Here is a 21,966-nt window from a genome sequence, read left to right on the forward strand (position 1 = left end):
TTAGAAAGAAAAATACAATTACGAGACTGTAGAATGATATTTTTGAAGTGCTAATAATAGTTCCTAACTAAAAATGTTTTCGATCATTTTAAAAGTATTTCCAACATTTTTTTTTTGGTGAAATCCCAAAATAAAAGCACATTACTTTTTTATCCAAACTTGGTAAAGAAATTAAGGATGTGCTATCCACACACCCCATTTTACTTTTCACACATCTTTGATAATTTCTGTCTGTTGATCTTTTTTAATTCATCTGATTCGATAATTAAAAATTAAAAATATGTATGAGAAGTAAAATGAATTACATCCCAGAAATTAAAGTAGTCAACTGCACTTTAAATTTCACCAACCGCTCCCCCTTTTTTATGCCCACTCACACTTTACATGGGGAATCGGAGTCCATTTTTCACTGCACAGTGTTTTAAATCTTAATTTTTTTTTTTTAACATTTGCAAATTTTATCTGGAACCGAACTTTTTCCAAATATATTTTAATATCCCCACATTGGTGTGGCGTGGCCAAGGCTTTTCCAAATTCTTAGCTCAGCAAACAGCACAGTTTCTCAGTTACTCACTCTCTCACTCCATCACTTTTGTGCTTTATTTTTGGTGCCTTGCGAGCCTGCTCTGAGCATCTTCTTCCATAATAATCAAACCCCAGAAATGCTTTACAGTTTTACTTTCAGTTTTGTAACCCCCCAGATCTGAGACATTGTCCAGGTGATTTTTTAATTTATTGTCCTTGTCTCTCTATCTCTCTTCATTTATTTCGTCTTAATCTTTTTACTGTGTGTTTGCATTTGCCCTTCTGAGTCCACATTTGTTGTCTTTGAGCCTTTTGCTTAAAAGGGTTTGGCTTAAATCGAACTGGGTTTTGCTGAACAGTCTGCATTTTGTGGTAGATCCAAGTATGGTCCTTTGTTTACAAGGACTGGGGTTTTGGTCCTGAAAAAAGCTTCAATCTTTATCTAGTTCTGGACTTGTAAGTACCTCCGGCTTTTATTTTATGAATTGGGTTTTCCATTTTTTTCACATGGAGTTTTAGTTGAATTGAGTGACCTTTTAGTTGGCGAAAATTTGAGGTGAGGACTGAAGTTGAAGTTTATAGCTTAGTTGAGTAAAGGGTGTGAATTTTTACAAAACTGCACTTTTTTCTTTTATTTTCCTCTGCATTTTCTTGGAAACCAAACATAAACTTATTCGGTTTTGTTGACTGTTGGTGGAACGTAGCTTTTGGTTTTGAACGCATTTGTGGTGAACCAAAATGGAGGACAGTTTAGTGCCTGCGGGCGAAGAGACAGTTGAAAAGGTCCCCATTCCAAAGAAGAAGTCCTCTGTTTGTTCATCAGAAACTGCAAAAAGTATTTCCAAAAAGGTGAAACCTGGTGGTGCAGCGACATCGAAGGTCTCGGTTCCAACTAGTTCCATTAGACAGAAAGTAGACCCGAAAAGTGGTTTGCATCCTAATTTAAGTGTCACCAAGTCAAGTGCAACTGGCGCTACCCGGAGTTTGAATTCAGTCCCTGTAAGGCGCAACAGCACTGGAGTTTTGCCTCAGAAGCCATCAGTCTCCACCGCAAGAATGCAAAACACTGCTACTACGGCTGCAGTTAAAAAGACTCCGGACGCTGTAAGGCGGTCTCTCCCAGAGCTTAGAAGAAGTTCAGTGCCTTCAGCTGCTACTACTAAATCTTTGACTAGAACCAGCGTTTCAGAGGTTAGAAAGTCGGTTTCAGGATCGCCATTGGACCGGAGCCTGAATAAATCAACTGGATCTAATGTGAGTGTAACTAAACAAGAGACGATCAGGAATCCTGCCGTGAGGCCAGCATTGTCCACTTCTTCTTCATCTTCAAGAAGGGCGACTTCCTCATTGGACAGTAGTGCTAGCAGTGGAGTCAGGAAGTCGGTCTCAAAGCTTTCTTCCCCATCAGCTCGATCACCTGCAGTTACTAGTGGGCTGAGAACCGGTTCTTTGTCCTCTTCTCTTGATAGAAATTCTAGTTTATCTGGACGTAGGAAAACAGCAACTCCTGAACACCGGGATTCTCGGTTCATTGTACTTCCACAAGTGGAAATCAAAGCCGGTGATGATCTGGTAAGCACCATTCCTCTTCAATTTCACATACGCTTGGTTGGATACTTTATTTGATTTGCATCTGTGTGTGTCATGGTGTTGAAGATGACTACTTGTAAAATATTATCATATCACAGGTGACAGACAGTCCTTTCATTCTGTACTTATTACTGCCTTATATTACTTTTTGTGCCAGAGGTTAGATCTTAGGGGTCACAGAGTTCGTAGCCTCAAGGCTAGCGGGTTGAACTTGTCACCAAATTTAGAGGTAAACTGATTTCTTATTATATGATTAGCATTTAAGAGAATTTTGCGATCTACCTAACTACATACCTTGTCAATTATTTTGTTAGTTTCCATAATCGTTCTTCCTTGCAAGCGATTATAGTTCTTCCTTTAAATAACACTCCTTTTGGCAGTTTGTTTATCTCAGAGACAATCTATTGTCTACATTGGAGGGAGTGGAAATATTGACACGAGTAAAGGTTGGTTAATAGGACTCAACGGTTTCCATCCACATGTTCAAATTATTTGACAAGTCAACAATTTATTACTTTGCACACAATAAGCATGTAAACAATGTCTGCAGATTTGAAAATAAATAGCTTAATAATGATTGATAGTATTTCCTTATTTCCAGGTTCTGGATTTGAGCTTCAATGATTTCAAAGGGCCTGGATTTGAACCTCTTGAAAATTGCAAAGTCTTACAGGTTTGTGTTTCATATGTGTTTCATATATATACATATATTCATCTTTCCGGTAGAATGCAGATATCCATGTAATAGGGTTCTTAAATTTTGATCTGTGCAGCAACTTTATCTTGCTGGAAACCAAATCACGTCACTTGCAAGCCTCCCTCAGCTCCCTAATTTGGAGGTAAGGATTAATGAATTGTTTTCAGTTGCTGATGTGCAATGGCAGTTTTCAATTTGTTATAACCTCCTGAGTTGGTCCCTGGTGGTAATAATTTTGATGTTTCTGACTTTTGTTTGTTTTTTCTTGTATAGTTTCTCTCTGTCGCTCAAAATAAGTTGAAGTCTCTTACAATGGCAAGCCAACCTAGATTACAGGTTTGTTGTTGTTGTAGTAGCTTGCAACTTGTGGCTTCTTTTCCCTGCTCCCAGTGTTTGAAATACTTATTATTTCAATCACTTCAAAATTTCAAACAGGTATTAGCTGCCAGCAAAAACAAAATTTCAACTCTAAAGGGTTTCCCCTACTTACCAGTCCTTGAGGTTAGTTTCAAAATACCTACATTTACCCCAAGTTCTCTTGTGTGGGTCTTTATCTTTAGCAATGTAGCTGAACATCTGGCACATTTAACGTCACATACTCATAGAGACTAGCTGTGGTGATTGTATTGGTGAAATTCAATGTGATTTACATCGAGCATGTCATTGAAAGGGATTGATGCATGTGTGTAAACTCACATACTCATACTTTCTTGTTTTGTGCCACAGCATTTACGAGTGGAGGAGAATCCCATTCTTAAAATGCCTCACTTAGAAGCAGCTTCCATTTTGCTTGTTGGCCCTACCTTAAAAAAGTTCAATGATAGAGGTATCTTGTAGAATGATTGTGATTTGGTTTCTGCATCTCTATGTTTTTCTGTTTCATGCTCTTATTTTTCTTCTGCCCCACCTCAACCACCCCACCCACACCCCCCCCACTCCCCCCCCCCCCTGCGGCTCTGTCTCTGTCTCTGTGTCTATCTATAATTTTTGTGTGTATGTCACTAGTTTTATTTTCCATTAATGTGTTCTAACTTCTTACAAGTTAATGTGAAAATTTTGCCAGATCTTTCCCGAGAAGAGCTTACAATTGCAAAGCGCTATCCTGCACACACCTCTTTGTGCATTAGAGATGGTTGGGAGTTTTGCCGTCCAGACCATGCAGCAGGTGTGTAATTTGATTTTTTTCGTTCTTTTATGTTGCAAAATTCAGTTCTCGTGAAATCTTTGGTGCAGAGCTTATGTTTGGTTTTGAAAGGACAAGTCGCTGTTGGAACTTGGAAGTAAAGGGTTTGAATGGATGCCTTACTGTCTTGCATAATTCCTTTTGGAGAGACAAGTTGTTTTTGATAAAGGGACTGCAAATCTGATGGTTTATCGTGTATTATGCTTCATATGATAATAATGTATTGAAATGCATGAACAAAGTTCACAATAAGCTGCATTTATATGCCCTTCGAATGAACTTACCAAATTTATATGTATATGTCTGGTGATCTGGGTGTTTATGGATAGTTATATTCTATGATTGGCACGCTGCTGTATTTTAGTTTCATTTTTGTCTGTTGTCAGGAAATATTAGGATGTTTAACCTTGTTTTGCAGTTGTAGGTGATAGTTTAGTTAAACTAATGAAATTTTGTTTCTTGAACAGACTCAACTTTTCGTTTCCTTGTTGAGCAATGGAAGGATCATTTGCCTCCTGGCTTCCTGGTCAAGGAGGCCTCTGTTGAGAAACCATTTGAAGAAGATACCTGTCGCTGCCAGTTCACTTTTGTACAAGAGAACACTTTGGCAACTGATCCACAATTAATCTTAAAATACCAATGGTTTGTAGGAGAAAGAACTCCTTCAAATTTCACCATTATTCCTGATGCCACTGGAGAGGTAACTGATTCTTTCAGTAAGTTCAATGTTTTGAAGTTTAGGGCTGCAATTTATTCTTCGTGCAATCTAATTTTGAGCTGATGATGAACATAGGTCTACTGGCCTAAGCATGACGATATCGGTAAAATTTTAAAAGTGGAGTGTACTCCTGTATTAGGAGAAACGGAGTATCCTCCTATTTTTGCTATATCTTCTCCAGTTAAACGAGGTAAATACCAATGGAATAATTTGCCAATATATTTCCGTGTAAAGAAGCATACCTTTGCTTATTGGGAAAGTTTTTATATGGTGTTAAGGAACTTTTGTCATGCTACTGATTATCTTACTGTCTCTCTTGCAAAGGAAGTGGAATCCCAAAGGTTGTGAATCTTGATGTCCATGGAGATCTGGTGGAGGGAAATATTATTAGAGGCCATGCAGAGGTTGCGTGGTGTGGTGGTACTCCAGGGAAAGGTGTTTCTAGGTGAGAATACCCATTTAAACAATTTACGTACATGTTTACAACGTTACATTGACAATGCTGGATATTTTTGGCTTGATATACATTGTTATCCATTCCAAAATAGCTGAAGATTGGGTATATGATAGTCTCATGTGTTCCAAACCTCTGATCCTCCAGCCACCAGTAATTTTATCAACTTTTAATAGTGCAGGAGTGTGTTGCACAGGTTGTTGGCCTATTTCTTAGCTTAGGCTTTGATGTACAATGGTAGTCTAGCACATATCTGCGCAAGTTATTTACATACATATGTTTCTTACAAATATATGTTTGTCCGCACGTTTGTATGTAATGGTACAGAGAAATAAAGTAATGCACATACATCTTTCATATTTTTCAGTTGGTTGAGGAGAAAATGGAATAGCAGTCCTGTGGTTATTGCGGGAGCTGAAGATGAGGAGCACAAATTGACCATAGATGATATCGATTCAAGTTTGGTTTTTATGTACACACCAGTGACAGAAGAAGGTGCCAAAGGAGAACCTCATTATAAATACACCGATTTTGTAAAATCAGGTTTGTAAGCCTTCCAACTTTTGCAAAGATCTTGTCCATAACTTTTGTAGCATGACTATGTCAAGTATACGATTCATTGAGACTGTTTTTCCCTCTTTTATCACTGCATTTCCTTTTCGGCCCAAAAGATTATGATTGGGGTATTAATTGTTCATGTTTCATGGTGGCAGCCCCTCCATCAGTCAATAATGTACACATTGTTGGAGATGTTGTTGAAGGCAGTACCATCAGAGGAGTTGGTGATTACTTTGGAGGAAGAGAGGGTCCCAGCAAGTTTGAATGGTTATGTGAGCATAAAGACACTGGGTTAGTATGCTCATATGTTGTGATGCTCCAAAGGAACTTATATGGCCTTTAGTTATTATGTTTCTTCATGTGGAAGTTCCTCATAGTTTTGTTCCCTTAATTTTTTTTCAATTTTGGCCTCTTTTTTTTCTAATATTTTTTTTTTTTAAAATTTAATTTTGCATACTTGAGCCTCCCTCCTCTTATTTCCTCTAATGGCTTTTCTTGTCAGAGACCTCGTTCTGGTATCAACTGGTACATCTGAGTATACTTTGACTAAGGAAGATATTGGCCATCACTTGGCTTTTGTGTATATACCTATCAATTTTGAAGGTTAATACATTGACCTTTCCTTTGGGAACATTTTATATATAGTAACAGTGTGGCTTACTCCTGAATTGTCATTTAACATTGTGTTGGTACTTTTCCATTTTTCAGGTCAAGAAGGGGAATCGGTTTCGATAAGGTCCCATGTTGTGAAGCCAGGTATCTTGAATAATGTCAACAGTCTTAAAGCTAGATTTGGTTTACTTTTCTAAGGAAAAAAAAAAGCATTCTTTTAATTGATGTCATTTTCCTTGTGGAAGTCTTCTGGTTGATTTTGTGGATGTCTGTTGTGATGTACGGTTGGAATTTTAACCTGTTCTATGTATCTATTTTGGTTTTATGATGTTGGCATGTTGTCACTGACTTCCTCTTGTTTAATATTTTTTTTGCTCTGTCAAATTCCAGCACCTCCAAAGGTAATAGATTTGAAGATAGTTGGTGATCTAAGGGAGAACAGTAAGGTTACTGCAGTCGGTACTGTCACTGGAGGAACGGAAGGGTCTAGCAGAGTACAGTGGTTTAAAACAAGTTCGTCTGCTTTGGATGGTGAGAAAGGTCTTGAATCTTTGAGCCCCTCTAAGATTGCAAAGGTTTGTGATCTCATATTCTTTGAACATACGAATTCAGAAATCCTAATTGAAGGGCTTTCATATATGTGATGCAAATTGTATTGATGATACCTTTGTTTAGGCGTTTCGCGTACCCTTAGGAGCTGTTGGCTATTACATAGTTGCAAAATTTACTCCTGTGACTCTAGACGGTGAATCTGGTGAACCAGCGTATGCTATATCAGATAGAGCAGTTGAGAGTAAGTAAATCTTTTTTATGTTTGTGTATTTAATAGTATTTGGATTTCAAGGTAATATACAGTAATATCAGCCTAATACAAGGATTTTGCCACCACTGATATAGAAAGAGTGGTAGAACGTATATCTTTCCCCGCTTATCAATGAAATGTTTGCGGCATTCTACCACAATTATCTTGGTGGAAAGTTGGAAACACAGACAATTTTTTAAAATATTCACAAAAATTTTGGTGGAATTCTATATGTATCTTTTTAGAAACTTTATAAACCCAGCCGTGGATTTCCAACGGCTAGATTGAAGGTTGCATCTGTTGCTAACAAGGGAGTTGCTTAATCCATGGACCTTGCACCACCCATTCTTGATGCGCTAATAGAGGTAGTGGATAGCTGACCGTTATCCTGCTTCTTGCAGCTCTGCCTCCAAGTCTAAATTTCTTATCAATTACTGGTGATTACACCGAAGGTGGAATGTTGACGGCATCATATGGTTACATTGGTGGTCATGAAGGAAAAAGTATCTATAATTGGTATCTTCATGAGGTATACCTTTATCAAATTCAAGACATGATTTAATGCTTGATCTTTTGGAGGTCTAATACCTTTCTTACATATTTTTAACTGATTTATCTACAAAAATGAGAGAATCTTCAATGTTACACTGGGTCGTATGAGGTTTTTTTTCCCATGATGTGCTGTGCAGATTGCTAGGTGATATATAGAGGACCTATGCTTATAGTTACTTGTTTTCCTGGGAATTGACAGGTTGAAGCTGACTCCGGATCTCTAATACCTGACGTCACAGGACTTCTTCAGTATCGTATTGCAAAAGATGCAATTGGTAAATTCATTTCATTCCAATGCACACCGGTGCGTGATGATGGGATTGTGGGTGAACCAAGAACAAGCATGGGCCAGGAACGCGTTTGCCCTGGTAATTTTGTTCTCTTGTTTCTTGATATATATTGTGCCGATTATTTGCATGTTTGTTTTTGCTAAGTGGACAAAAGAAAAAACACAGTACATTTATCTTTAGTTGGTTTCAATTGAACATGCATGCCAATGGCATATGCTATAATTTTCATTGTGGACTTGTGCAAACTATGGTGGATACCTATGCATGCTGATTTATATATTTTGTGCTCGAGTCATTCTTATGAAGCATGCTACTTCTTAATCAGGGAACCCTAGATTGCTTTCTCTACAAATCGTTGGGAATGCAACTGAAGGAACTACACTTAGTGTGGAAAAAAAATATTGGGGCGGTGAAGAGGGAGATTCAGTTTTCTACTGGTTCCGGGTAATTTCATTTAACTTCGTGCTGCTAGTAAGTTATCTTCTGTTCTCAATTTGTGAAATTTTGGTGGCTTCACAGAACCTTGTGTGTGAGAATTCCTTGTTTAGTAGAAATTTACATTTTAATATTACCAGAAAGTCACAATTCCTTGAGAAAACACGTCGTATACGACCTTGTTTGTGGTTGCTTTTCTCAAGCAATAGAAAATTGCCAACTGGTACAACTTTTGATAAAAGAAATGTGATGCATTGGCAGACTACTTCAGATGGAGCACAAACTGAAATTAGGGGTGCAAAAGCTGCTTCATACACACTCTCAATTGATGATATTGACTTCTTTGTCTCAGTGTCATGTGAACCTATCAGAAGTGACTGGGCTCGTGGTCCCACTGTTCTATCCGAACAAATTGGACCTGTTATACCTGGTAATGAGTTAATTTATTGTTATCTTCACTTATAATGGTAGGATACTATTGAAGGTTTCTAGTTTTTTTTTCTTCCCTTTCCCACTTTGGCTTGTATAGCTGGTTATTAGTAATAATATGGTCATATAAGTTTGATACGCATACCATTGGTGCTGATAAATGCCTATTCATCTTTCCAGAAGAATAAAATTAAGAAAGAGAGTGTTTATTATAAGCTTGTATTTGGACTGCAGGCCCCCCAACTTGTCGATCTCTGGAGTTTCTTGGTTCAATGATAGAAGGGCAACGTCTCAGCTTTACTGCTTCTTATAGTGGAGGGTCAGATTTCCTTTTATTCTTATTGTATTATTGTTTTCTCCTCCTTTGGATAATCCTGGAATTTTGGTTTTATGACTGTTCACACAATGGAAGTCCTTGTTTGTGATTCAGGGAGAAAGGAAATTGCTCCCACGAATGGTTTAGAGTGAAGCGTAATGGTGTCAAGGAGAAGTTGAGTACTCAAGGTGAGTTCTTTAGAGTAATTAGTTGAGACATATTTCACATCCATTTAAATTACAATTTGAAATGGTACTTTTTCTTGTGGCAGATTTTGTGGATTTGACCCTTGATGATGTGGGAACATGTGTTGAACTTGTTTACACTCCTATGCGCAAAGATGGGATGAAAGGAAATTCTAAGAGTATACAATCTGATGTGATTGCTCCTGGTTAGTTAATTTATTTTCAAGAGTTCTGCAGATTCTTTTTGTAGTTTGGACGGTCAAATGTTAAATTCGTTTTGGATTATGGTGAATCCATCTTCTTCTATCCATTTCTTTTGTTTTCATTTGCATTAAAGAAAAGATTATTTGATTATTATTAAACCAACTCAATTTATTGCTTCTTGCAACAGCGGATCCTGAAGGGCTGGAGCTTGTCATTCCTGATTGCTGTGAGGCTGAAAATTTACACCTGAAAAAAAGATATTTTGGTGGAGAAGAAGGTGTTGGAGAATACATTTGGTACAGAACAAAGAATAAGCTGCATGGATCTGCACTGCAGGATATATCTAATGCATGTGAAGATTTGGTTATATGTGGTAAAACATTGTAAGTTCTGATACTGGGACTGGGAGGTGATTTCTAATGATTCTAAGTCTGTTTTTCCATTTTTGAAAAGATGTATCTTAATGGTTTGCAAATGTGGCAGAACATACACACCAGTACTTGAAGATGTGGAGGCATATTTAGCCTTGCATTGGCTCCCCACTCGTTCTGATGGAAAATGTGGACAGCCACTAGTTGCTATTTGCAACTTTCCAGTTGCACCAGGTACAAACTTATTTCTGATATTTTCATGCTTGTAGGTTCTTTGGTTATCGTTCACATGAGGACATACCATTAATGCTGTTTTATTTTTCTGATTGGAAAAATTGATATACACTCCTTCAAGTTCCTGGTCTTGGATTTTAAGGAAGTTACATACTTGAGAAACTGTTTCAATTTAATTTAGCCAAGAATCGAGACCAACTTTATAGTTAATTGATCAGTTCCATGTTCTGTATCTGCTATGTACTATTGTCGATACATTTCATATGTTATTGTCTAGGTCTTCCAAGGCATTCATATATCCATTTCTTTTGGATCATTGACTGTTTGGTGAAATAATGTTGCAGCTCTTCCTGTGGTTTCTAATGTTCGTGTGAAGGAGTTGTCACGAAGTGTTTATTCTGGAGAAGGACAGTATTTTGGTGGATATGAAGGATCGAGCCTGTTTAGCTGGTATAGAAAAAATAATGAAGGAACTATTGCTCTTATTAATGGAGCCAACTCTAACACTTATGAAGTCACCGATGCAGACTACAACTGCCGTCTATTGTTTGGGTAAAAGTTCCATCTCGCATTTTAACCTTTCCAACATCTGACAACTTGCATGTCAAATCTATTCCTTGTTAGTTATATGTATAGCCTGTGGAGTTTTGTGGATGAATATGTAGATATCTATATATACACAGTAATGAACTTTTTCAAATGCATCTCATAGATACACACCAGTTCGTTCAGATTCGGTGGTTGGAGAACTGAAGTTGTCTGAGCCGACTGATATTATTCTTCCAGGTAGAGTCCCATTTGACCGTATCAACACTTCTGGCCTTTGATATATTTGATGGACTTAAATTTTAATTTCGTTCGGATATGGCATTACCCTCCAGAGCTTCCAAGACTAGAGATGCTCACTCTCACTGGAAAGGCAATCGAAGGAGATGTTGTAACAGTTGTTCAAGTGATCCCAGAGAGTGAGACTCAACAGATTGTTTGGAGCAAGTACAAGAAGGATGTCAGATATCAATGGTATGGTGTTATATTTTAGTAATCACCGGCATGATTCCATTCAAATGGGACTACAGTTGGGTCATAGTGTCAAGTAACGTATTTTTCCGATAACCAGAGGGCTATTTGAATCTTTTAGAAGGTGGCATGCAGCGGTTTCTAATGTCATCTAATGTCATAACTTTCAAGTCTCGAGATGCATTCAATTTGTTGAAATTTTCTTATTTCTTGTCTCGAAGTTTATCAGCTTGTACTATTTCAATTTGTTCATTATATGACACAAAGGGATGCTGCAGGTATTTTTCTTCAAAAGAGGAAGACAAGAAAACCTTTGAAATATTACCTGCGCAGCAATCTTGCTCCTACAAGATGCGTCTAGAAGATGTTGGCCGCTGTCTAAAATGTGAGTGCATTGTGACTGATGTCTTTGGAAGATCAACCGAGCCTGTATATGCTGAAACTGGACCTATATTACCAGGTATTCCCTTTCAAACACATCCATTAGGCCTCGGGTTTGGTGATTTTCTTGGGATCCTAAAGCATGTAAACTGGAGACTAGTAAGAAATGCTTTCAAGCCCATTGGATGAATTGAAATGCAAAACGTGTGGAAGTTGCCACGGCTCCATATTTTAGCTTTTAACCGTATTCGTATATGCCCCTAATTTTTGTTTAATCATATATTTCACTTCTGTTAATCTGTAGGGATCCCTAGGATAGATAAGCTGGAGATTGAAGGGAGGGGTTTCCACACCAACTTATACGCTGTACGTGGAATTTATAGTGGAGGGAAGGAAGGCAAAAGTAGAATCCAGTGGCTCAGATCAATGGTTGGGAGTCCTGATCTTATCTCTATACCAGGTATAGTTTTTCTTACGCAAATCATCTTTCCGTTCAACAATTTGTGCAGCTTTCTGAATTTCGTTTGTGATGCTAAATAGGCTAGCGAATAGCATATGGTTTATCTTTCCACTGGAATATTGAATGAAAATTTTACTTGCAGGGGAGGTAGGGAGAATGTATGAGTCTAATGTGGACGACGTAGGGTACAGGCTTGTTGTGGTTTACACTCCTGTAAGAGAGGATGGAGTGGAGGGGCAACCTGTTTCTGCATCAACAGACCCGATTGCAGTTGGTAATTTAGAATCCTGTCTCTTACCATTTTTTTCTTTTTTTCTTTTTTCTTATTGCTTTTAAGTTTTAATAGACCGACTGTTTATAAAATTGGCATCGATTTTCATGCAGAACCTGATGTTCTTAAAGAAGTGAGGCAGAAGCTTGATCTTGGAACTGTGAAATTTGAGGTATTGAAATCGTTAAACAAATTGATATTATCTTCCATGTGTAGTAAATCCTATAGTATCTGTCGCGAAAACCATTTCTAACTACATTTCACTTATTCGGTACAGACATTGTGTGACAAGGACCAATCTACGAAAAAGGTTCGTCAACTGATATCCTCTTTCTACGATTGTAATTAATCTGCTCCCCGTTGGAAACGATTGAAAACTTGATTGTTTTTTTTTTTTTTTATGTCGTTTTTATTGCAGGCTCCTGCGGTGGGAAGTCTTGAGAGAAGAATCCTCGAAGTCAATAGAAAAAGAGTCAAGGTGGTAAAGCCCGGTTCTAAAACCTCCTTCCCAACGACTGAAATTCGTGGAAGTTATGCGCCTCCCTTTCACGTAAGTTCACGTCACTAACTTCCTATACACGCTTTCTAATCCATCTTTGCTTTCCCAGTTGCCCGATGTTTGGAATGTTAATGTTCAGCACATCGAAGAAATTTCAAACATAGAACTTTAGCGCAGGCTCATTGTTGTCGTTCTAAGCCTAAGATGGCTGGATTTCCTTTCATTTTCCTTCCGGCTTTGAGTTGCATTTCTTATGTCCTACAAACTTAAAAGGTGGAGAACTTTGTCAGGTGGAGCTGTTCCGAAACGACCAACATCGTCTGAAAATCGTGGTGGACGGCGAGAATGAGGTGGACTTGATGGTGCAGTCGAGGCACCTGCGGGATGTGACAGTGCTTGTGATCCGAGGGCTTGCTCAGAGATTCAACAGTACATCCCTCAACACCCTCCTCAAAATTGAGACATAAATATATAATGTACGTAATTGTAAGGTGTGCAGTGAGAAGGGGATATTACAATGAGGACTGTGTTGGCATTATTCAATTAGTTAATGATATGTGCACGTTTATTAATCGGTTTTGCGAATTTCTACATAAAGTATAAAATTTATTTTCGTGTAACTTTTGCGGCGTCAAAATGGTTCACTAATTTCTTTCGTCTTCTAATTGCCATGGATTTTTCGGAAGTTGACTCAAATCATCGATTTACAAATCTCAATGATCTAAATAGAACACTGATGATATATGGATCAAACATTGGCGATATCGATCAAATGCTGAAAAATGATAGTTTCAGTAATAGAGATCTGTAAATTGATAATAGTAAAAGGGCGATCTCAAGCCAACAAGACTTCTCGTTTTGCGAGAGTCGAAAGGAACATTTATAGTAAGAAGAAGGAAAAAAAAAAAAAAAACTTAATTCACAAAGAAAGGTGTGAGTGATAACAATAAAAGTACTACTTTAATATTATAGACATATCATTGTAAATCACATTACTAATAAGCAAGCTGATAACAAACTAATACAGAATTAGCCGCACACAAACACGATTAAATCTTGACACATTCAACAAACCCTTTCTTAATTAGCAGGAGTTACAGAGGCATAGCTACCATTTCCGCTGCCTAACCCGGAGTCCCTTGTCGCAACCCCTGAAGCTTCGACCTTCCTCAACTCATTGCCTGTGCCGCCCTCCAGCCTCTTCGCTTCGGAGTCCTTTGCCGTGTCATAAGACGCGTGCAACCCGAAGATGAAGTAGTAAACCAAGATGATCAGAGTCCACACTCCAAACCTTATGAATGAGGCGTGATCGATTGACCCGAGCAGGAAAATGTTGATGGCAATTGAAAGAGATGGCAACCATGGCACCAGTGGCACTCCCCAGAGCTTCGGATTCCTTGCTTGGGGGACAAGTAACCAAATCCCTAAAGTACCCAAGAACCAAAGCGGCGCGGTTACCACGTAGGCAGTCCATTTATCTGTTCTGCTCCAGTAGATAGAGGTGGCAATTGAAGAGCTAATTATGATGAAAAGGCAGGCAATGAACTTGTTCCTGTTGGCCTGAGTTGTGACGCCGCTGACATAGTAGCGGCGAACAAGAAGAGCCATGGCGACAAGGCTGAAGATGAACAGAGTGGAGATGGAGAGAAGGTTGGCCAGAACGTCGAGGCTCGTGAAGAAAGCAATTACTGCGGTGGCTGCAAGCATGGTGACCGTGGCATTGACAGGAGTGCCGGTTTTGGAATCAACTTGCGCAAACCATGGCGGCACCATGTGGGTTCGGGCAATGTGAGTGAGGTACCGAGCCTGTCCAACTGCCCCCACAAGCAGCACGCTTGTCATACCTTTCAATGCGCCCGCTGCCACAACGTACTTAGCCCATCCCATCCCAACAGCTTCAAATGCAACCGAAAATGGCGCTTGTTCGTCAATGCTGCTGTACGGCTGCATAAGGCATAATGTCACTGCAAGCAAGCAATAGACCACTGTGGTAATCACCATTGAACCGACAAGACCAATTGGGATGTCCCTTGCGGGATTCTTGGTCTCCTCCGCCATGGTTGAAACAGCATCGAATCCAACGTACGCAAAGAACAGTACAGCTGAGGCTTGGAACACACCGCGGGGGCCAAAAGGGGCGAAATCGACGTAGTTTTTGGTATCAGCTTTGGTGAGGCCGGCAATGATGATGAAGACAATGACAATTACATGGACAATCGAGGCAATGTAGTTGAGACGAGAAGAGCCCTTTGTGCTGAGGACTGCGAGGCAGCAGATGCCGATAATGACAACAACGGCAATGGGGTCGAGGAACCTGTAGTCCTCTGGCAAATCGTGGGCTACGATGCGGAAATCATTGGTGTCGCTTCGGTTGCAGAGGGTGGTGAAGTAGGAGGTCCAGGAACGAGCAACGGCTGCGCCGCCTATGACATACTCGAGGAGGATGTTGCCTGCTGCAATGAAGGCCACGAAGTCCCCTAGCTCCACCCTTAGGTACGCAAATGAGCCCCCTGCAAAATCAAATTCAAAACGTTTTCACTTCTACGATCAGTTGCCTGGCTAATCACATGAAGAAAAAAAATGGGTAAATTATATAAAAACTACCTTAATTATTGGGCCAGCCACAGTTTCATACTCTATTTTAAAAAAAAAATTCAATGTCATACCTCATCTACGAATTTGTTACAATTTTATATCTTCCGTCAGTTTAATTATGATGGTATTACTACTTTAATTACTTCGGAATATCATATTAGACATAGCAAGATAGGATCAATAACTATTATGTTTTATAGAAGCGATACAACAAGATTCGAACTTGAGACTTCGAATGCAAGAGTAAATGCTCTTAACTTTACTCACTCAATTTGTTAGTACCTAATGAACCAGACAATACTAGACTTAAGTCTAAATCAAGGATAATTGTTCCAAAGAAGTCAAAACCAGGGATAGATGGTGGGGACAGGACGGCCGGGTCATTCATCAGAGTTTAAGAGATAGACCGGCCTACGTTATTGAGTCATTGACTTTGAATAGTTAAGCAAACAGAAAGTCCACAAGGAAAACGAAGAATAATGTGGAAAGTAGCAAAAGCATGCGGGCAAGCAACGTAATGGGCTCACCCATCTATTCATTCAATATTTCTTGGATTTTTTTATACATCTTACTAAAATATCTTCAGAATATTCAAAAGAATTCCTTAACGTAAGCATTTGATCATTTGACGTTTTTCATCTTCACCTAAATGGGTTATTTAATATTTAAACAGAATTGTTATTAATATTTCAAAAATCTCATTTTGTACTCTAAATTTTATATAATACAAAGAAAAAATACAATTATGAGAAAAAATGCAGAATAAAATTTTTTAGAGTGCTATTAACAGTTTCCGGTTCAAATTATATGATGTTTATGTGATCTTGCAGTCCTAATTATGATCAAAATAATAGATTCAGAACTCTGTAAATTTTTATTTCATTTAATGGTGTGATGGGACCAATGAGATTCTCTCATTCAATGGTAAGGAGATAGAGAGATTAATTTCACAATTATATAAAGATTTGTCCCTGTTCTAACAATATTGGTTCTAATATGTGCTTAACTCTATTGAATAGTAAGAACATATAGTTTGAAGAAAGTAGACAACATTTTTAAGCATGTGACGATTTCTCTTCTACAAATAAGTTTAATTATAATTGATTTATTGCAATTCGATTTATTGGATATGTAATCATAATTTCTTCTTGTTGTGATTTCAAAATGTCTTAGGCTAAAATCAGCAAAGTTGTATAAAACCTCAAGTCAAATACCCTATGGAATAATTTAATTTATATAATTTTACGATAATATTCTCAAAACATGCGTTATTATATAAAGGAAAAAGACAAAAAGAGTTCAACTTTTAAAATACTCAAATTGCCTCTGTCATTAGGAATTTATAAAAAATAAAAAGTAAAAATATTCACACAAAAAAGACGTAGTGAGACCGTTAGTGATTAGTAAGTTTATTATTTTTCAAAATATATTTTAATGAAAAGCACATAATAAAATAAAAATGGTAATGTTAAGGAGATCAAAATTTTAAATCAACTTTGCAATCTAAAATGATATGTCAGCAGTAAGAAATAAGCACATTATCAATGCTTAATTAATAATCTAATTATCAATCATTTCATTTGCAAATTTAATTTAAAAAATATTTACGTCAAAATCGAACCTTTTTTTATTGAATTTTATATATCCAACCTTTTTTAAGTATTTTCCGTCAAGATCAAATATTTACGTCCAGGCATACACATCAGTTGTTCATAAAAATTATATTTAACAAAATTGCTCGAATATTCAGTAAGTGTGTTGCCGTACCTGCAACAGGAATCTCGACTGCGAACTCGGTGTAGCAGAAAACAGAGAGCAAGGCGGAGACGCCCGAGACGACGTACGACAGCACGACCGCGGGGCCCGCGTGATTTTTCGCCTCCAGTCCGGTGAGCACGAATATTCCGGCGCCGATGACAGCGCCGAGTCCGAACCAAATGAGGTCCCACCAGTTGAGCGTTTTCTTCATCTCGCTATGACTCCGCGCCTTCATCTCCACCAGCTCCGTGCTGTCCGCCGACCGGGTCAGGACCCGATCCACGAACCGGCCGGGCGTCTGCCTCAGCGCATTGACGTAATTGCCCCAGCTCTGGAACGACTCCTCGGGGAGAAAATCGTCCCTTCGATACGTGCAGCCTCTCCGCCGTAGCCCCTCATCGACTTCTCCGCCGCCCGCCACCATCTGTAAAAATTCAAACTCAACATTTTAAGAAAACACCGAATTTATTATCGAAATAAATAAGTAAATCAGATGATCCAGAGAGGCTTGATTCAGTACCCTTAGTTTCTGTTTGGTTGCCGAGAAAGCTGAGGAAAATGATTAGATCCGTAACCGTACGTCTGAATTTGGCTTATATATCCGAAATAATAAGCGATTATTCCAATATCTGCATATTTGTATATTTTCTTCGAGGGAGGGAGAGAGAGAGAGAGAGATTTATAGAGAGAGAGACAGAGTAAGCTTCCGTTTTTCTCCGGTGGCCGGCGGAGAGAGAGACAGAGAGAGACGCGGGAAAATTCGTTCAGCAGAGCAAGCAGTTATATACGCTACACTTCGTTGACCGCTCATTACTCGCGTGTTAAGAATAAGAGCTGTTACATTCTGGCAATGATCGAATCTGAACCGTTGTTTTTTAGAGTGTGATTCATTCCATCAACTGTTTTAGTTGCATACTACAATCGATCTCAACCGCTAGATTCAGTGAATCCAACGCTTCATCGACGGTCACTAATTATTTGAGGCGATCATTGGTCGTTGATTTGGTGAATCTCCATATGAGATTCACTTTATTTATGTGCTCGTGAATAATTGACGTTAATATTTTTTTATATAATTGAAAACAGCTTTGTTTGTTCCACGAATGGAAATTTTTTGTTTTGGAATTATATTACATGGAAATGCGAAGCTAGAATCCTTTTAATATTTAATTTTCTAAATTTGATATTTTTTAGTAAATCGTAAATAGTTTGATACTTTAATTAAATTTCTACCCAATTATGTAATGACATTTCATGCATCAACAGTAATCTCGATATACGGAAAAAAATTTCATTTCAAAATTAAGACGGTACTTATTTAGCAAAGAGAACGAGACAAACGGGCATTGAATGTGGACAAAATTCCGTAGTTTTTAAATGATGTTCTAATCTGACAATTGATATTTTATTCCTAAAAAGTACAGTTGTCGTGACGCGGATAGTGATTAGTGAGAACCCCCACAATTAACGTCGTCTTAATTGGTATTTAGTGTGAAAATGCAATTTAATTAGGTCTTAGCTGGCAGATACATGTTTGAGGAAATATACCACTCGCGGCAATGGCTGGCCTTATACGCTTACCCTTTTGCTCTTTTTCTGTTTTTTTTATATGAGATTTTTGTCAAGAATTATCAAATAGGGTCCCACCAATTAAAAATTAAGGGTAGGAGATCCAACTGGAGAAATTAAAATTGGTAATTATAGATTAAATTAATTTCTTTATGGGTTGTTTTCACACTAATCAAAAACTCAATAGGAGTCCATTATATGAAATAAAATTTTTTCATAAGCACACATATTTGACACACAGATAGATTGTGTTCATATTACTGAAGAAGACTTGAATCTAAACAACAAAAGTTAAGGATACACCAAAATTATATAATTTTAAAATAGGACGGATGTGTGATATTATTTTTTTATACGATTTTTTTATTACAGAGTGAGTTTTGTGAGACCCACTTTATAATGTATTTTAATTATTTGAACGGTCTGACTTTTATAACATCATTCATAGGTTATCTTTGTAAAAAATTAGAGAAATCCAACACCATTAAGATATTCATTTGTAGGTGAAGAAAATGGACGAATACGATTCTACAAATAAACCATAACCCTTAATCCAACAATCATATGTTTCAGATTTGGGTGTTTTTTGGTAAACGTTACTTTTGAGGGAAGACCTAAGTAATAAACGGCTAACATTGTTGAAATACATTACGGAGTGCGTCTCACAAAAACGTGTCAAAAGTTATGTAAAAAGTGGTGTTATGGATCCGTCCCCTTTAAAAAGTTAGGGACACTAAGAGGAAAACCAATTGGAGTATGTTCGCATAAATGAGTAGTTGAACATACCGAGCTAAATTTTTAATTTTTAGACCCTTACATTAGAGATAGCCCAATAAAATGCATGTAATAGATTAACGAATAATTATTATACGCATCAGTTCATAATTTTAAAGGATGTGTATGAGATTCGTATCGAGCTTCTGCATTTCTCCTTTCAGTTGCTCTAAGCATTGGAAGGATTGAGATAAGATTAATTGGGGTTTACGGTTCAAAGTTTAAAGTTAAGATAAGATTAATTGTGCTACGTACTAGCTACTATAGTTGAAATTCTGTAGATTTTTTGAAAAGTCAAATAATTTTTAACCGTACGATACATGATGAATGGCTGAGATGTGAGGATCCCCAGAATCCCCACAATTTGGATCTACATGGAATCCAAATCCTGCATGGTTTTGGACAAAGTTCGGCTACAATGTTGACAGTTCGGTTTCAGAGAGTATTTTTTTCGTTGAAAATTCCTGGTTCCCTCATGGTCCGAATTAGAGGCTCTGACTCGGGCGCCTCTTTCGTAGTGGACATGTGAACTAAGGTGATAAGGGCTTAGTCTAAAAAGTCTCCTACATTGTCCCACCTTTTTTGTGTTTTGTCTCTTGGTTTTGAAGTTGGATAGTGCTTCCATTAATCATTGACTATGATCAATTGACCAAGACTATTTTTTGTTTGTAAATTTTTCGGTAAAACATTATTAAGAAAAATTTAGACGGTTTAGATACTTAATCGCCTACACAATTCAGCATTTGTAAGGTTTTTTTTTAAAAAATAATTGGATGGAGTGGAATTATACTTTGATAATCATTATGTGTCTTATTTTATCTTGATATTTTTTTGAGTGCAGGGCTTTACGTTCTTCAACATTGTATATGATTATGAGTTGAAATTAGCATGATATTGTATTTTATATAAATAATATGATAATTTACACTAAAACTCTTTCCATTCGCAAAAAAAATGAAGAGTGTGAACCTGAAAACGCAATGAGTTAAACAACCTATTCATTAGGACACTTCCCGAACCAAACAAGTCAAGAGTTTATTCTTGATCATCTTCAATGGTGTAGGAAAACAAAACGGAAAAAATTGTACTATAATGTAGTAAGTTGCCTACTCAATCAGTCTCATGAACAAAGTGAGTCACTCTAATGAAATAGACAAACCGCATAAGCAAAATTTTATTTTATTGCTTTATTTCATCTTTAATATTTACTTTTTATTTTTTAATTTTGTCTTCCTCTTCTGCATAAAATGTTTTATTAAAAATAGAGTCGTGGGACGCGATTGCCCTTAGTGTTGAAAGTGGCAATATTGCTTACTTTGTTGGTGGGGACAAAATTTGCATACCCACTTGATTCATGGATTTTAAATGTGTCCGAAATATGAAACAGAACATTACATGTTATCATATAATTAGAGGAATGTTTTATTTTCAAGTGTTTTTCCAATTGTAAAAATAATACATGATGTTTTACTCTGTATTCTAATACACTAAAAAATCTCAATTGACTAGCCACCCAACCTTTGGCATTGACTTTGAAGCCGAATGGTCAAAGAGCCCAAGGGAAAGGGATCATCTCCGGATCCCTTCCTCTTAATCCATCGAGTCCGGAAATCCGGACTGTTGAAATTTGATCCAACAGCTACAAACAGGAGTTCATTTTAAAAGTTATAATAACTTTAACTATTAAATCAAATTTTAATGATCCAGATTACCGGACTTGGTGAGCTAGCACTCCAAGCCGAAGTGGTCCCTGCTCTGTGATTCTGTCATTGAATAGACTTCCAACACGGCAGATTTTCTCTCATGCGGCATTATCCGGATAGCAACGATAGTGACGCAGACGACAATGGTCATATAAACGTCATGCTAAGTTGGTGACAACGTTGATGTTCGGTAGAGATTAGGCCATTTCTAATAAAGATAGCTAAAGGTCTAGAAAGTAAAAAAAGACCTCATTTGCACAAAAACTCACTCCAACTCGTTGTTGGGGCTATTATTTGGCGAAGGCATGAGATTGGCCAAATGTAATCCTCTTCTTAGCTTTATTTATTTATTTTTATTTTTTTTGACCAGCTCATCAGTTACAATAATTGATTTAAATTCAACGACTTAATTTGAAAACATTAAAAGGTAGTTTAATTAAATTACTTAATAAATTTAAAGTATAAACTTAAAACTAATAAATTATTGAGAAGACTTTGATTAGCCGCTTCGGTTAAAGATGGTATAAGAATGATCTGTCACTATTCATTTAAAACAAATATTTTGCAAGACTAATTCTGGACGACATTACATTTAATCATTTCGATTGGAGATGACCTTATATTAATATCTAATAGATATTGTCATTTGATCCTTAGGCTCAGTTTTTAGGATCCGATCTGTCTTCCGCGTCGCTCAACCAAGTCATGCAAATGCAAGGTACTATGTATTGCTTAATTTGCTGCAGGATGTTTTAGGAGAAAGCAAATAAACACCAAGTCAAAC

General features: G+C 37.5%; 2 protein-coding genes across 4 annotated transcripts; one reads left to right on the forward strand and one right to left on the reverse strand.

Moving 5' to 3' along the window:
- Positions 1–516: 516 nt before the first annotated feature.
- Positions 517–13,355, forward strand: LOC103936286 (187-kDa microtubule-associated protein AIR9). 3 transcript variants are annotated; one of them, XM_048573994.1, is made up of 39 exons: positions 517–719; positions 885–981; positions 1,230–2,097; positions 2,273–2,344; positions 2,496–2,561; positions 2,717–2,788; positions 2,889–2,954; positions 3,086–3,148; positions 3,248–3,313; positions 3,539–3,638; positions 3,876–3,977; positions 4,463–4,695; positions 4,789–4,903; positions 5,038–5,158; positions 5,535–5,710; positions 5,881–6,016; positions 6,228–6,328; positions 6,434–6,481; positions 6,728–6,912; positions 7,013–7,130; positions 7,541–7,668; positions 7,891–8,059; positions 8,307–8,425; positions 8,678–8,846; positions 9,080–9,164; positions 9,276–9,349; positions 9,433–9,552; positions 9,738–9,933; positions 10,034–10,155; positions 10,500–10,707; positions 10,868–10,941; positions 11,037–11,175; positions 11,451–11,632; positions 11,858–12,013; positions 12,156–12,287; positions 12,398–12,456; positions 12,562–12,594; positions 12,703–12,834; positions 13,074–13,355. In XM_048573994.1, the coding sequence occupies exons 3-39, from the start codon at positions 1,264–1,266 to the stop codon at positions 13,248–13,250; spliced, it is 5,148 nt and encodes a 1,715-aa protein (XP_048429951.1). In that variant the 5' UTR covers positions 517–719; positions 885–981; positions 1,230–1,263; the 3' UTR covers positions 13,251–13,355. The 3 variants fall into 3 exon arrangements, with proteins under 3 accessions (XP_048429951.1, XP_009344399.2, XP_048429952.1); XM_009346124.3 differs by having other exon boundaries at positions 902–981; XM_048573995.1 differs by lacking the exon at positions 885–981.
- Positions 13,356–13,717: 362 nt separating this feature from the next.
- LOC103936285 (cationic amino acid transporter 1) lies at positions 13,718–17,909 on the reverse strand. The gene is made up of 3 exons (XM_009346122.3): positions 17,657–17,909; positions 17,146–17,560; positions 13,718–15,293 (listed from the first exon to the last, which is right to left on the reverse strand). The coding sequence occupies exons 2-3, from the start codon at positions 17,558–17,560 to the stop codon at positions 13,864–13,866; spliced, it is 1,845 nt and encodes a 614-aa protein (XP_009344397.2). The 5' UTR covers positions 17,657–17,909; the 3' UTR covers positions 13,718–13,863.
- Between the last annotated feature and the right edge of the window lie 4,057 nt (positions 17,910–21,966).

This window comes from the organism of the source record quoted next, unplaced genomic scaffold, assembly GCF_019419815.1.
Source record: "Pyrus x bretschneideri cultivar Hongxiangsu unplaced genomic scaffold, Pyrus_bretschneideri_v1 Contig7, whole genome shotgun sequence".
Taxonomy (NCBI): Eukaryota; Viridiplantae; Streptophyta; class Magnoliopsida; order Rosales; family Rosaceae; genus Pyrus; species Pyrus x bretschneideri.